Source organism: Tamandua tetradactyla, chromosome 12 (assembly GCF_023851605.1).
Source record: "Tamandua tetradactyla isolate mTamTet1 chromosome 12, mTamTet1.pri, whole genome shotgun sequence".
Classification (NCBI taxonomy): Eukaryota; Metazoa; Chordata; class Mammalia; order Pilosa; family Myrmecophagidae; genus Tamandua; species Tamandua tetradactyla.
The window spans coordinates 66,245,711-66,262,043 of record NC_135338.1 but is presented as its reverse complement, the minus strand read 5'-3'; the positions used below and the strand labels follow the sequence as shown (position 1 = coordinate 66,262,043).

Genomic DNA, 16,333 nt, shown 5'->3' with positions numbered 1-16,333 from the left:
TCCTGCTCTGGACTCTTCCACAGAGTAAGGATGCTCAAGTCCACGGCCTCATTTGCCTCAAAAAACAAAACAAATCACACACACACACACAAGGTGGGAGACCACGGCGCACTCCCCTCTCCCTTCTGCGGAGGAGGAAACAGCAAGGCTCAGAGCTGGAAATGACTCTCTGGGTTGAGAATAAGTCCCTGGATGTTTGCGGCCAGGAGCCCAAGCCTCCTGACCCACAATCCGGGTATTTCAACTTCCCGAGACTGCCTCCTGGAAATCTGGCCCTGGATTTATCTCCTCCCTAACGGCTCTCAGGCTGGGGCCCTTTTCCTCCTGGCTCCCTCCCAGGCAACAACATCAACCTTGTCCCAAAACAGGAGGAGAAAGGGCAATATTATTTCAGAGCTTCCAGCGCCCTGAGGCTCTGCCCGCACCCTGCCTTGCTCCAGCGTCCGCGTTGCCTGGCTCGGTTTCTCTATCCAGCAGATGGGTAGAAGAGCATCCCTGGAGTGCGCTCCCCATCCCTTCTACCCCAGGTCCTCCATCTCCTCCACCAACAGCCTGCCTGCTCCAGCCCACTCCCCGTGCAGCCTCTCCCTAGGCCCTCCCTGTGACCAGTGACAGTCCCACATTATGCACAGGACTTTACAGTTTGCAACAACTTTATCTGTATTACCTCCCTAATCTGAACCCATTTTGCAGATGAAAGAGCTGGTGGGGCTGGGCCCTGCCACAGGTCTTTCACCCTAGGCCCAGTGTTCATACCACTACAGCACGATGTGATGGGGCCATCTGAGTGGTGGTTTTAAAAGCACTGGTCTTGAGCGATGGTGGTTATGCAGTGGCAGAATGCTGGCCTGCCATACTGGAGATTTGGGTTCGATTCCCGGTGCCTGCCAATGCAAAAAAAAAAAAAAAAAAAATTCCATAAAGCACTGGTCTTGAACCCCGACAGACCTGGGTCCAAATCTCAGCTTTCCTGCTTAGTTGTCCACCTTGAGCAAGATGCTTTACCTTTCAGTGCCTCAGTTTTCTCACTTGCAGAATTGGATTTGGGAGGATTAAATCAATGCTTTAATGTACCTCAAGTGCCTAGCCCAGGGCCTGGTATACAGCAGTTGCTCAACATCTTCCCAGTGCTTCAAGCTTGCATATAGCGTCACATGCATTGCATCACTTGATGGAAAGTCCAGCCCTTCTAGGCCTGACTTGAACTTTCCCCTCCAGAGGCAGTTGCATACAGTGGGTGCTCAATAAATGCCTGCTGGGTTAGAATAAGAAGGCAGTTGCTAGCTGTTCTTTGGAGATTTTGGCACCCCACATCTGGGCACCCTAGGAAGCCTGGGACTGGGCTGCCTAGCTGGCCTTGGTGGCAATAAAGCCACTGATTCCACGGTTTGCCCCTTGTTTTTCATTCTCCACCATCCTCAGTAAGGCACCTGGTCCTCATCAGGGGCTAATTACTATCCAAGTGGACCCTGGGGTTGGGGGGGTGTTGCTTTTTGGAAGACTGTGTTTGGAGGAAAAGAGCTCTCTTTTTAATAATGCACAGAGAAGGGAGGGGAAGGCTTTTGCTATTTAATGAATCAAAAAGTTGGGTAGAGATTTCCACCATCCTTAGACCCCACCCCCAGTGCCCCTCCAATCCCCCATCCTCTCCCTCTATTGTCTCCCATCTTCGCTGATCTCAACCCACACACTTTTACGCACCATCAGGAGTCGTTTGTCTGTCTGTAAAGCCTCCAGACAGGGAGTTCCCGCCCACAGCTGAGATTCAAGTCCGGATCAGCTTGGAGCCTCCCCTGGCTTTGTTGCTAGCTGGGGAGAGAAACATAGGCCCGGAAAAATAATGACAGCCAGCAGCAGTAACTCAGCACTCATTCCTCTGCTGGAACTTCCCAGTTTACAAAATATTCACCTGGTCTCTTGACGACCCTGGGAAGTGTGTGTTGGGAGGCAGTGTTCCCTTTTCACAGATGAAGAGACGGAGGCTCTCAGTGGGAAAGGCGTGCAGGGAACCTGGTGTGCACCAGCCTGGCCCTTGGTTAGCCTGCAGAGCCTGGTCTGATGCTAAGCGATCATCAGTCATGCCAGGCCGACTGGCAGAAAGTTGAAGCCTCTGTGTCGTTTTGCAACTGCCTTTCACTGTCTCAGAGCAAAGGCCATGGTCCCCTCCCCAGCCTCCTTGGCACACTTCTTTCAGGTCCTGCAGCCCCAGAAGTGCCTGGGTCTTCCCGGCATCCTTTGGGGCTCAGGCCTTCTCCCTTCTGCTTTCTGACCTTTGCCATGACTTTCCCTGGCTTGGGTTGGCCTGCCTCCAAGCTGACCTTCCTGATTGTCCTGTCTCCCTTACCACATCTTACCTTCCTCCAGGAAGCCCTCCTCACTCTCTCTCCCATACCCTGATCTCTCCTTACACAGACTCCCTGAAGGACTGATCTCTGTAGCAGTCCTGCGCCCCCTGGAGCACGCCTATCTGGGTCAGGAGGTGTGAGTCATTGCCCCTTGTGCTCCCCTAGACCAGGAACCTTTTCCTCCTTTGACCCTTCCCCAGCCACGTGCTGGACAGGGCACACGGGTAGGGGAGGGAGGAGAGTAAGAACACACTTGAAGAATGAAGAAGGATGCTATTCCTGCCTTCAGGTCAAAGAAGAGGGTTAAAATTCTCTGAAACCAAAGTAGTTTGTGCTATGTGCTGCCTCAGTTTCTCCAAGTGATCTGCCTCTGGGAGAAAAGACAGAGAAACCAGTAAGGCTCACTTCCCTGCCAGGAGGGTTCAGCCAGGCAGGCTGACAGGGCTCTTCTGCCACCCGTATCCCTAATGCTTCTTGGATCAAGAATACCCACTCTGGGCATGGCTGTGCCTCAGCCCTGCCGTTGGCCAGGACCCAGTACTCTGAGCGCCTCTCTGTTTTGTACCCTGACAGCCTGGGCCCCACCCAAGGAGTTTGTGGCCAAAGCAGGCTTGCTGGCTTGTGCCGAGGTGGGGTGGAGCCTGGGCAGGGGCTCTCTCTAACTGCCCAGGCACTGCCCTCTGGGAACTGGCCCTCTGCCACAAAAGACACAGAACCCAGCCCACAGCTGTGCGAGAGGCCACAGGCTTTAGGTCCCAGCCTTGGGGCCCTGCGATCTCATGGCCAGGAGCTCCATGGCCTGGGGGTCCCAAGCTTAGGCCAGAAGACCGATTCTATCAGAAGGCATCTGTGGGGCTCCTCCAAATGTAGGCAGCCAGGCTGGGGGACTGGGTGGTGGTGATGGGAGAAGTTATTCCTAATACTTACACAGTTTAGGAGCTGAAAAGTTATGCTTGCTGCCCTCGGGAGCTATCTGTGGATGGGAGGCCTGTGGCAGGACTTTGTCTTGGCCAGCAATAGGCTCTGGCTATGCCCAAGCTGGACTTGGGAGACAGGGGTCTGGGGCCGCTGGAGGACTTTCCTCCAAGCCTCTGTCCCTAGGAGCAGGCACTAGGCTTCTATACCGTATCCACAAAGGTTTGTGACTTCAGTGGCTGTGACCAGCTGGCTACAGCTGACTCCCTTTGGGGTTATGCTATTTCTAAATATTAGTTCATACTGTTAACCCTTCTGTGCCCTGCTGCTGCACATCTGGCCACCCACAGAGCGAGTCCTCTGGGAGGGGGCATGTAGTATCTCAGTCTGGATAGAAAGTTTATCTGCCTAGGGTCTAGAATGGGGCAGGGGTGAGACTCCCGAAAGAAGGATGAGAAACACCAGCTTAGGACTGGGAATGAGGCTTGCATTGGGTGTCAGGAGATGTGTGTTTCAGATGTTTACATTGCTGGGCAGGGCAGTGGAAAGAATGTGGGGTTAGGAGCCAGAAATCCAGTCCTGCCGAGCTTTCTCTGTGTGGTCTCAGGCAAGTCACCGCACCTCTCTGTACCTTTTCTTCATCTGTAAACTGTAAAACCACCGTGCTGTGGGGATCGTGACCTCCAAGAGAGGTGCTTGGGCTTTATGAAGAGCAGCGGCTGGTGGTTATGATGATGGTGATTGTCTATGTCAGGTCCTGCTCTCTGCAAGACTCCCAGGGGTCCCTTGGAGGAGAGACAGGACTGACAGCCAAGAGACAGCTGGAGGCCAAGCTGGCAGGGCCACCACCAGCCCACATAGGCCCTTGGTGGGGAATGCTACCTACCAAGCACACACAGCCTGGATTTCAGCCCCTACTGACCCCACTGGTTAGGTACCCTTGTACAGTGAAGCGCCTTGGCATAGCCAGCCTCCAAGATGGCCCTCATGGCCATTCCACTTTGAATAGGGCTGAACCGTGTTGTCAGTAGGACATTTCAGAAAGAATTGAGTGTGACTTTTAAGGCCAGTTCATAAAACACACTGTGACCTCTGCCTTCCTCTTCTGATTGCTTGCTCTGGGGGAAGCCAGCCACCATGTCATGAGGACACTCCAGCAGCCTGTGGAGAGGCCTAGGTGGAGAGGAACTGAGGCCTCCTGCCGACAGCCAGCACCAGCTCACCATCTGTGTGAGTGACCCAATTTGGAAGTGGATTTACCAGCTCCTGCCAAGCCTTCACATGACTGCAGCCCCTGCTGGCACTTTGACTGTCACCCTAGAGCTGACCTTCCAGATTGCTGACCTTGAGACACTGTGCGAGATGATGTTTATGGTTGTTTTAAGCTGAGAAGTTTTAGGGAAATTTGTTACACAGCCACAGATAACTGATACAAACGTACACATTTGTGAATGACAGTTCCGTGAGCCAGACTGAGCACGTGTCTGGACTCAGAAAATGGGGCTGTGCTTCTATGGGGAGGAGTGGTGCTTCTTTCTTAATTAGTGGATCAATTAATTCATTTATCTGACAAATATTTCTTTTTTAAAAAATGTTCTCAAAAAAAAAAAATGTTCTCATCGCGGTATCTTCACGCATGTGCAGTCCACCCAATGTATACAGTCAGTGGCTCATAATATCATCACATAATTGTGTATTCATCACCATGATCATTTTAGAACATTTGCATCACTCCAGAAAAAATAACAAGAGAAAAGAAAAGACCCATGCATCCTATACCCTTTACCCCTCCCTCTCATTGACCACTAGTATTGCAGTCTATTCAATTTTTTTTTTACCGCTTAGTGCCCCTCCACCATTATTTATTTATTTTTTTGGCAAATATTTCTTAAGCACATGCCATGTGTCTGTCATAGGAGCGCTGCCTCTGGGGAGCTCACAGACTCCCCAAAGTGACTTGGTGATTGGTTGAATGTGGGGAGTGAGGACAAGGGACATTCCAGGACAAGCCCAGTTTTCTGGCTTGGGCACTTGGATGGTTGGCAGTGCCTTTTCCTGAGACTGGGGTGAGGGGGCATGCCACCGGAAAGCTTTGGGCATGCTTATTTTGAGGTATTTGTGGGAAACCTAAGTGACATCTGGCAGGCTTTAGATACATGGGTCTAAAGATGCTAAGACAGTCTGAGCCAGAGGAAAATATATAGTGGAATTATCAGGGTATTGATAATGGAATAGAAGCCTGAGATAGCCCAGTAGAGAGGAGAGGGTATGAGATGGAAGGAGGGCCCAGGGCTGAGCTCGGAGACATCAACATTTTCCCCCTAACTTTATATTTTGATGTTATTTTGGATTTACAAGAAAAGTGACAAAACTGTTGCAAACATTTCCCATCTACTCTTACCTGCATTTCCCAAATGTTAATGCCTTACCACATTTTTCTCTCTATGTCTGTGTTTAATTTTTTGGAACCATTTGGGAGTAATTGCAGAAATAATGCTTCTATATCCTTAAATACTTCAGTGTGTCTTTCATAAGAACAAGAACCTTCTTTCATAACCCCAGTGCAATGATCAAAATCAAGAAATTAACGTTGGTACAATACACGGAGCTAATCTGTAAGCCTTATTCAGATTTTGCCAGGTTTCCTAATAAGATATTTTATAGCAAAAGAAAATTTTGGCTCACATTGCATTTAGTTGTCATACCTCTTTCGATTCTCTTAATCTGAAACAGTTTTTCCGTGTTTTTTTTTTTTTTTTTTTTTTTGTCTTTCATGATGTTAGTGCAGGCCAGTTATTTTGTAGAATGAACTCTTGGTTTGGATTTTCCTGATGTTTCCTTGTGCTTAGTTTTGCTTATGCCTGTTTGGCGGGAGCATCCCAGAAGTGACGCTGCGTCCTGCACAGTCCCATCTGCTGGTGCTGCTAACTTGCATTACTTGATCGAGGTGGTGCCTGCCAGCCTTCTCCGTTGCAAAGCTCCTGTTTTTCCCTTTGCCGTTAATAAGCATACACCAACATTTAAAGGTCAGGTTGAGGAAGAACAGCCAGGAAGCAAGCCTGGGAAGGAGCAGCCAAAGAGAGGGGAGGAAAACCAGGAATATATCGTGGAGGGCGCTGCAAGGAGGAGGTTGTCAGTCGTTTGGGACCAGTGCTGCCAAGAGGCCAACCTGGATGAGGATGAGAAGTGTCCTCGGATGCAGCCGCTGTGCGCAGGTTGTTGGGAATCTAACCAAGACCAGTTAAGGTGGAGTGATGATAGCACTGGGCTAACTGGTGGTGGGCTGGAGCATGAGAAGGGAATGAGAAATCAAAGCAATCAGGGAAAACCCCCCTTTGGGGAAGTTTGTCTGCGACTGGGGAAGTGAGATTGAGCGTTGTGTGGGTCCAGGGAGATGGATTTTAATAGATAGGACTTAAGGATATCCAGAGCTTGATAGGAAGGAGCCAGATGAGAGGCTCATGTCCAGGGAGAGGCCAGCAATTGATAGCAAAAGGCTGTTGAGGAGGCAGGAGGAAGCAGGAGGTCTTGGCAGGCCTCCCAAGCCCGGGAGGGAGGCAGGGGCAGGTGGCAGCAGATGGCTGGGAGAGAATGTTCAGGCAGGGTTCAAGTCAAGAGTCCCGGTCCGACCGCCTCTATTTTCTCTGCTAAGGAGGAGCCAGCAGGGGACTAGAGGAGGGCCCAGACATGTAGAAGGACTGAGCAAAGGTTTGGTAGCATGGAGGACAAGTCTGGGGGTCTGGACCAGCTACTGAACCCAGCAGCTCTTAGCCACCTGTTGTAGGTAGGTAGACAAGGATACTTGGGTATTCAGGTTGGGCTTTATTAGGGAAGAAGCTGGAGGCAGGAAGGGAAGGCAGGGGGGAGGTGAGGATGAGGAGAAAGTGAAGTGGCAGTGGATGGGGTCTCAATGCTAGGAGGGGATGTTTTCTACAGCAAGGTAAGTGGAAGGGCAGGAGATGGCATTCCAGAGGAGGTACATGGTCAATGCTGTGGGAGGTGGGTGAGGGGCCCACATGGCTTTGAGAGGGGCATAGAGGAGTGGAGGGAAGGTATTTGGAGGTGAAGAGGTCTGGGAACTGGGGGACCGGGGATTGGGGGGGTGGTCTAGGGGAGGCCTAAGTCACTGGGGTGAAGACAGGAGTTGGGGAGAAGACTGTGGGCCAAAGCTACGAGGTTTACAGGTGAGGGGCAGATGGCAGTCCCGAGGAGACGAACAGGGACTTGCGCGGCTGCTGGGACCCCAGAGGAGCCATGCCTTTGATGGGGAAGAGGCACTGTCTGGGTCCCAAGGAGGTCAGTGACCTACTCTATCTTAGATTCTGAGGTATGAGGGGTTATAAAGGAGAGAACAGCCAGCTTTGGAGAAGGCTGAGGGCCACTTTAGAGGCGAGTCAAGACCCTGTTAAAGCCAGAGCAGATGTGTGGTGGCTGGTGACCTGCTGGGATATGGGGTGCCTCAGTTTCCCCATGAGAACTGTGCACAAAGACAATAGACAGGAGAACAGCAGGGAGGGAATCAGGTAGGCTCCCTGGGTCTGAAATACTTGGAGACCCTACCAGACAGGAAGGTGGGGTATCCTTACACAGATTTCACCCCTCTCAGCACTGGGGGACCCTCAGGGGTCCAGGCCTGGGGCTGGAAAAGCTGGTGAGAAAGTGGGTGGACAGGCAGCATTGTCCATGGCCAGAGGTCCACTGAGGCTGGGCCAATCCCAGCTTTGCTCTGCCTTCCCCTCCTCAGAAAGCCGAGGCTTGGCTGCCCCTTGGGAGGGTGGGAGGTGCGAGAAAGTCCTTGGCCACTGGGGTGGGACCCTGCCCAATGTTGTGAGCCCTTCAGTCCCTCCAGGGGCTTCCGGAAAGAGCACCCATCAGCTCTCGCCAGTCCACTTCTCTGAGTCCTCACTGCACCGGCTGGTTGGAATAAGTTCAGAGCACGGTTTGGATTTGATGTTCTTAGATTAGACGATAGAGGCAGCTCTGGATTTTGAAGCAGGGGTCATGTCCTGGTTGCATCTCTACTCCTGATGCAATGGAAGACTTTGGGCAAGTCCTTCCCCTTTTCTAGCCCTTGGTTTCCTTATCTGTATAACTGGGTAGTGACAGACACCATCAGTAAAGCCAGCAGTCCTCAGGCTCCTGAGATAGAAACCTTCTTCTCAAGTTCACATCAAGTTCTCAGCCTGAGTTCTGACCCGGTGGGTCAGGAGCACAAAGCTCCTGGGTTTTTCAGGGTGCAGGCACCTCCAGAGTTCCCTCAGTCCTGGGCCCACCCATCAATCATCTGGTGGCTGGGCATCTTCCTTAACCCTTACCATTTTCTCTCATGTTCCCTCCCCCCCCGCAAGGGGATGATCTTAGCCACAAGCACATAAAATGGCCCCTTGTGGCCTCAGCAACACCCCACCCCCCACCTCTCCTTTACTTGCTTCCATTCCCTGTGTAAAATGCTACTAGCAGGCAAAAGTTCCTTCAGCTAGACATGGGCCTCTGAAGATACCATGCCCTGGGACAGGAGCCTGGGAAAGTGCTATCAGACAGTCACACTTTAGTGTGAAATAGTTGACATGATCCTTTCCCCAGGAAAAACAGACTTTGATAGAAGGGACAGCATGTACAGAGCCTGGGGAGTTAGGTGGGAGAGGCACTGGGGTGGAGAGCTCCCAAGGGAGCTGTGTAGTTGCTATCCCAATGACCTACCCACAATTTTCATCCCTTTCTTCAAACTGAAGGCACCCATGGGGGGTGGCTCTGTCTGTCATTCCACCTCTCCCTTTCTCTTCCCCATCCCAGGGTCCTGGGGACCATTAGGTTGCATAGCCTGGCTGTGGGTGGTGGGCAGGGGGGCCGAGTTCTTAGGGTTTCACCACCGAGCTCCCAACATAGAATTTCTAGACTGCAGTTGAGGCGCCACGGCAACCGGGGCAAATAAACACACCGGGCTCCAATGGGCCAAGTGCTGCCGTGACGTCATCCCAGCTCCAGCCTGCCAGGCTCTGTGGCTGGCTGCATCCCAAACAGCCTCAGCTGTTCAAGCCAGAAGACCCTCTTCCTTCCCAGCCCCCAGGGGCCCCTGTAGTCTGGGAGAGAGCAGACACAGGGGCCTGGGGAAGGGCGACCCATATAAGTCCTACCAGGCCCAGTTCCTTGACCCTACAGGAGCTACCGTTGCCCACCCCCACCCCCCACCCGGCCCCAGCCATGAAACTGCCCAAGGAGACCAGGAACCCTGTGTTCTATGGGCAGCACCCAGAAAAGAAGGTGAAGTTGCCCTCATGGCAGGAGATAAAGCAGACTCCTGTCATCATGGCAATGCTCAGAGGTGAGTTCAGAAGCCCTGTCCTGGGCTGAGGGTGTGCAGCCTGCTAGGGCTGCCCCCTGCAGAGCCCCCTCAGCTCTCCTCCAAGCCTAAGACCTACGCTTCTGAGCTGGAACTCGCTGGCAGCGGAAGCTGTGGGGATTTTTCATGGGGTAGGAGAGGGTGGGGGCACGGGGTGTGCAATGAAGCCAGTACTGGAAAAAAGCTAAGGACTTCCGTGGAGACGTCAGCATAACTCTCCTGGTTTCCTTTGAATCTTACTCTCAGCTGGGAGCCAACAAAGTCATTCCTATCACATTGCTAATGACTGATTATTGCTCCAAGTTGGAGGTGATTTAGCATAAAAAGTGAACGCTTGCGTTCTGCTGGTTGATGGTTTTAGAATTTTCATACAGTTTGTGTGATGTTGGGCAAATTGATATTTCTAAACCTCACTTTTCCCACCTGTAAGATGGAGACAAATACAGCAGCTGTCTTATAGGGTTGTTAGGAGGTTTAAATGGAATAATTCACATAAAATGCTTAGCAGAGCATTTGGCACAGAGTAAGTTCTCAGTTAATCGTAACTCTTAACCTTTATCATTATGCATTGCCTGTCCACGGGAAGTTGCAGTTTATCTGGGAAGGCTTCATTCCCCCAAAGGGAGCATCTCAGTGATGGGATGGATGGCAGTGTGGCGTCAGTGCCACAAAGACCCCACCGTTCTCACGTGCACTGGGCTCGGGGCTTCCCCTGCCTCTGGCCCAGTGGGCCCAGGCTGAAGCCTGCCCTGTCCGTCTGCACAGGCCCGGGGCCCGCCAAATACCTGCGGCCGTCCTGTACGGGCTACATAGACCACGATGCGTCCATGTTCCAGGAGCCCGCGTACACCCTGCACGTCCGGCACTCAGAGAAGCGTGAGTGGTGGCCGCGCCCACTGTCCCCCTGCAGGTGGGGTATGGCAGGGATGGTGGGGGGTCAGTGAGAGGCCTGGGGCCTTTCTCTGTAACCACAGACCTCTAGGGACCAACACCTATCCTGTGTGGGGCACCTGGGAGGTCCCCTTGGGTCCAGAAGGAAGCTCAGGTGACCCACCCCCTCTGAAAAATGTCCCTGTGGATTTCTCCCAACTGGACCTCACGAGGGAGCTCTGAAAGGGCGCTGTCACGTTACAGCTGGCAGAGCAGGGTCTCCTTTCTATCTGGCCTTTGGCTGAGGCCCTTCAGCTGTAGCTGCCGTGTTGGAATGCCTGGCGGGTCTGGAGAGTGGGGGGTCTCCACCTCCCAGTACACTCTGAAGGGGCAGGATATGGAGCCAGGGAAGAGCGGGGGCTGCTGGCCAAGATCGGGGAGAGGAGAGGCTGGGCAGGGAGGTGTGGGTTTGGGGGTCCGAGATCTCAGGTGCCCACCCTGGGGAGATACCTCCCTCAGCAGAGGAACCCTCGGCCTGAGCTGGGCCTCTAAGCTACCAACAGCAGCTACCGTGGCTGTCAGCACCCCTCGGCATCAGTCCCTGCAGTGTGGACAGCTGACCAGAATGCGATCTGTTCCTCTGAGCAAGTTCTTGAGAATGGCAGGCCATGTGCTGAAAGCATCATTTTACGGATGAGGAGATCAAGGGTCCTGAAATATGCGAGAGCCAAAGGGATCGGGAGGGAGCCCCTGCTCCTCGCCTGTGGGGAGGGGAATCTTGCCTGAAGGCAGGGGTGGCCTCTGGGGCTGACCCAGCCCTCTCCTTGGCCACCCTACAGGGATCGAAGACGTGTGCAGCCCTGGGCCTTGCTATCCCTTGGATCCCAAAATAACCCGGTTTGGAATGTCCAGCTGCCCGCAGGTCCCCATGGGGGAACACATCTCCAATATGCGTAAGATGGGGCTGGGGCTGGGGAGGGAGGGAGGACGGTGTAGAGGTCGGGGGTGGGGTGGGTAGAGGGTGGGGACCCATGCTTAGGATCAGAGTGAGGGGCAAAGGGTCACAGCCACCTTCCCCAGGTGTGTCTGTGGATGCTGGCATCTCCCTGCAATGTCACATCAAGACACCGATGTCCCTATGCTGTGAGTTGAAGCCGATGTCACGATATTTAAGTCACGAGGGTGACATTATGATAAGAATTTTATGGGGCTCCTATCCTGGTCTTGCCACGCTTATGGGCTCATGGGCTGTAGTGATCTCGAGATGCTTTCACGGTGCTGCCGTAGGGTACTGCCTGGATGTGGACAGCCCAGGGATGACGTTATGGTGACACTGTGGTTCTTACCTGATGACAACAGTGTCACAATCCTGATGGCAGGGTGGCCTAAGCCACTATTGTGCTGTCCCATGGCCCCATGCAGGGGTCGTGATGTCCCTGCCCTGAGGCTGAAGTCACGTCAGTCTAGCCAAGACCTTAGCTCCCTACTTGGACCCATCAGCTGGATATCAGGTGGTGTGGCCTGGCCCAGCCCTGAGACCCCTTCCCCCCGCTTTGCCCGCTTTCAGGCATAAGTCCCACCCCGGCCCCCTCCCACTACTTCTTGGAGAAGATCCACCCGCCTGGGGAGCGCCGGGCTCCCCGGTACACCATTGGCTACCGGTGCCCATACAGAGTGCGGGACCCTAACCCGGCCCCCAACCAGTACCAGCTGCCACTCCTGCTGGGGCTCAAAGTCCCTGTCAACCGAGCCGCCCCCTGCCATAGCCTGGCCTCCCGGGACAAGAACTGGTTCTACAAGGAGGATGTGGCAGGGGGCCCCGGCCCCGCCGCGTACGCCCGGCCCGAGCCGTCCGCCTACCAGAACCGCAGCCCCGTCCACAGCCTGGCCAAGCGCTTCGCCTACCCGGGCGACCACACGCCCCGGCCCGGCCCCGGCTCCCACGACGTCCAGCAGGTGACCGCGCACAAGCCCCGCATCCCCGCTTTCACCATGGGCGTCAAGCACTCGCCCCACCTGTGCCCGCTGGTCGTCCACGTGCGGGACTGAGGGCCCTCCGGGGGCGCGCGCCCACCCCGTCCCACAGATGTTATTTTTCTACACCAAATTGAGCTCCTCGGCCATGAGGTGGAGTGGCAGAGCTGCTGTCCGCTGGGTGTCCAGCACATGCAAGACACCAGATAAATATTTTCATTTGTTTGTTTTTCCCTTAGTTTGGCAGACGCTCACAGTTTCTTCCTCTGAGCGCAGCATTGGGCGAGGAGGGCACTGCGAGGCGTTGTAGGGGTCCCTGTCCTCAGGGAGTTCTCTACTTGTTCATCGGGGGAGGCGGCAACACACCCTCCCAGGAACCCTGGGCGGAGAGTCCGGAGATCCGAGTTCTAGCCCTAACTCTGACATTAAATACTGTGATACTGTGTGACTTTGTGCAACTTCTGACCCTCTCTGGGCCTCAGGGTCGCCCTCTGGACCCGGGTGGACCCGGGAGATGTCTGCATTCCCCTCCATCTCCAGAATGGTGTGATTTTGATCCCTGACAGTGGTCAGTGCCCATGACGGGAGCAGGGCGAGTGGGGATGGGCAGAGGAGGGAGGGGCCATTGGGGGTGGGGGTGGGGAAGCAGGGACTGTTCCTGGGGGAAGCCAAGAGGATAGGTGGGGACCCCGTAGGAAGGGCAGTATTCCTGGCGGAGGTAATGGGGGGAGCAAAGGCCTACATGTGGGGTTAGAGGGGGCAGGGACAGGGAACTGGGGGGCTCGGGATGATAGGAGCCTGGGGCGATAATCAGGGCGAGGTTGTGGGAAGTTTAGAGGGGACTCAGGCTTTCTCCTTAAGGTGATGGGCTGGGTTAACGTGCAGTATTTTCAGAAGATTCTCTGGGCAGTGGGAGAGGGTTGGACAGGACGGGGCAGAGCCTGGCTGCTTGGGAGAGGGCTCTGCATGTCACATACTGTCTGTGAAGGGTTGCTTGTCAGTCCCCAGCCTAGCTGGCTTAGCCTGGCGGAGCCGGTTCGAGAAGCTGCCATCTAGCCAGCAGGGGGCAGCACGGCCATGTTCTTGAATCCAGACCGCAACCCTGCAGCCCCCTCCTGGCATCCCCGAGTTTGGGCAGACAGCTCTCCTGCTGGTGTTTGGGGAGGCTGGGGCCTCTGGGGAGATGGCAGGTCTTGGTGGCTGGTATTTGTCCTTTCCTAACTCTTGGCATCCTGGTCGCAGCCGGTCTCCCAGCTGCCCTGGCCACAGGACGGTGGTGTGTGGGGGTGGGGGGTTTTACCCCTGATCTGGCAACCAGAGGGTGCTGGGGGTGGGAGGGTACAGCTGAAGACATTCAGTGGAACTATGGAGGGAGGGTGCCAGAAGACTTGGGGAGGGTGCACGGACAGCCCCCAGACCCGCTGGCTCAGCCCGACGTCCTGCCTTCAGCATGCTGAGTGAGACAGAAATGGCCGCTCAACCCTTGCAAATTTGAGCCATACTCAGGTTTCAGTTGAAGATCTAACTTTGGACAGAAAGGAGCAGAGAATATATTTGGAATATTCAAAAACAAAACAAAATGTAGCTAAGTATTTAAAAAGAGGGTGGTGGGGCTGGGAGAAAATCCCACAGTGGATATAACTGATTCTAGGCCCGTGATCCCTTCCGCCACCTGCCTGTCTCCAGGCCCTTCCGTGCATCTGTCCAGTTTTGGTGGGTCTGTCCTGTCCTCCCCACTCCTCTGCAAGGCTGGCCTGAGTAGGCTGGAGAGAGAGCCCATGAGCTCGGGGACCCACGTGTCCTGCAGCGGATTAGAAAGATGTCTTTTTGCCAACAATGCCATTTATCATGGTGGCTGCAAAAATTAGTGATGCTTGGGCTGGAGTGTCAGGTGGGGGCAGGGCAGGGCCAGCAGTGGCAGCAGGCAATGCTCCGCTCACCAAGTCAGGGGAGTTGCTGGCTGAGCTCTGGACAGCTCTTCTGAAGAGGATTTTCTATTTTTTCCCCTTAGAAATATACATTTTTAATGCAATTTTATTGAGATATATTCACATACCATATAATCATCCAAAGTGCACAATCAATGGCTCACAGTATCATCATTTAGTTGTGCATTTAGCCCCACAATCAATTTTTGAACATTTTCATTACTCCAAAAGAAAAAATTAAAATGAACACCCAAAACATCCCTTTATCCCTCCTCCATTATTTATTTAATTTTTGACCTTATTTTTTAACTGATCTGTCCATGCACTGGACAAAGGGACTGTCGGGCATAAGGTTTTCACAATCGCACGGTCCCACTGAAAAAGCTATATAGTTATAAATCATCTTTAAGAATCAAGGCTACTGGATTATAGTTCAGCAGTTTCAGTTCTTTCAGCTATTTGAATACACTAGAAACTAAGGAGGGATATCTATATAATGCATAAGAATAACCTCCAGGATGACCTCCCTCTCAACTTCATTTGAAATCTCTCAGCCTGAAGCTCTATTTTTTCTCATTTCTTTCTTCCCCCTTTTGGTCAAGAAGGCTTTCTCAGTCCCATGATGCCAGGTCCCAGTTCATCCCGGGAGTCAGGTCCCACGTTGCTCTGGAGATTCATACCCTGGGAGTCATGCCCCATGTAGGCGGGAGGGCGGCGAGTTCACCCAGAGTTGGTTTAGAGGGAGAAGGGAAGAGGAGTTTTTAGATGAACGCCCAGCCCAGTTCAAGGCCCTCCGTTGAAAAGTCGAGGAAGCTGAGGTCCAGATCCTGGAAAGAACTCTGGCCGTAGTCATAGGACAAATCAATGGTCTCTTTCTAAATAAAGAGGTCCAGTCTTGTTCTATGACGAGTGTCAGGACTGAGTCTTTGACCAGGGTCAGTACTCAACTAGTGGCCAGGGTCAGGGTTCAGGTCATAGACTGACCCTGGGCACAGGCTGAGCCCTGACCCTTTGCCAGGCTATGACAGAGAGAGATGGTGAAAGCTCGCTCAACCTTCCAGGATTTTAGAGGGTGGCTCGGTGGGCCGGTGAGAAGTAGCTCTCCCAACCAAGAGGAGATGGTGGAGGGTGGCTGAGGCTCAGTGTGCAGCAAGGACCCACCCAGAGCTCTCTGTTCTCCCTGGGCGGGGGGGAGAGGCCTGGCCTCTGTGTTCAGTCACCCCAGCCAGGGCTTGTGGGTAAAGCCACCTCCACGCCCCCCATCTGTCCCGGATGATGGGCAGGGGGCCTGGCCTCCCTGCTGTTGCTGTCACTGTGGCTCCTGGAAACTAGGGTAGGGTGGCTGAGGCTGGGGGCGCGTCCATCTGTCTGCCCTGGGCTGGAGAAAAAGAAGGGCCCTGCCTGCCCAAGCCCCTATCTCTGGGGACACACGGACGTACTATCCAGAGGTGGACAGGAAAGAGTTGTGCACAAACACATGCTCTTCACCCTACATCCACGTGCACGTGGAGATCCTTACAACACACACACACACGTGCACGGACGTTACACCTTATCCCTCACACGCATATTTGGTCCTAAACAGACACTCAGACACATGCCTTATACTATGCACAGGTCAAAACATACACACAGACCCCACAGCCTTACACTACACACACCACACTGTGCACAGAAACTCCTTTTACTACACACACAGCCCTCTCCCTCCCCATTGCCTCCTGCACATCCCCACGTCCACCCAGGCTCACTCACGGCCCTACTGCCGTGCCGAGGGACACCAACCATAGTATCGTCCCCACGGACACGCCAGACACATGCTGGGTCCTGAGAGGGGTGGGAGGGCGCGGTGGGTGGGGCGGGCCGGCAGGTCTCCGTGCTCACGACTTACACCCCAGCCCCAGGGTCAGAGGAAATGCGGGTCGACCCTTAGCCTGCAGCATCTCTGCGGGGCGTGCCTG

The 16,333-nt window shown here is 53.8% G+C and overlaps 1 protein-coding gene and 1 long non-coding RNA gene across 2 annotated transcripts; one reads left to right on the top strand and one right to left on the bottom strand.

Annotated features, from left to right (window-relative positions):
- Positions 1–657: 657 nt before the first annotated feature.
- Positions 658–7,001, bottom strand: LOC143652267 (uncharacterized). Its single transcript, XR_013160540.1, has 4 exons — positions 5,966–7,001; positions 1,702–1,809; positions 1,075–1,252; positions 658–884 (listed from the first exon to the last, which is right to left on the bottom strand). It is a non-coding gene; the product is annotated as an uncharacterized LOC143652267 (long non-coding RNA).
- Positions 7,002–9,128: 2,127 nt separating this feature from the next.
- On the top strand, positions 9,129–12,883 carry CIMAP1C (ciliary microtubule associated protein 1C). The gene is made up of 4 exons (XM_077123693.1): positions 9,129–9,582; positions 10,366–10,476; positions 11,310–11,423; positions 12,038–12,883. Exons 1-4 carry the CDS (start codon positions 9,462–9,464, stop codon positions 12,517–12,519), a joined length of 828 nt encoding a protein of 275 aa, XP_076979808.1. The 5' UTR covers positions 9,129–9,461; the 3' UTR covers positions 12,520–12,883.
- Positions 12,884–16,333: the final 3,450 nt, after the last annotated feature.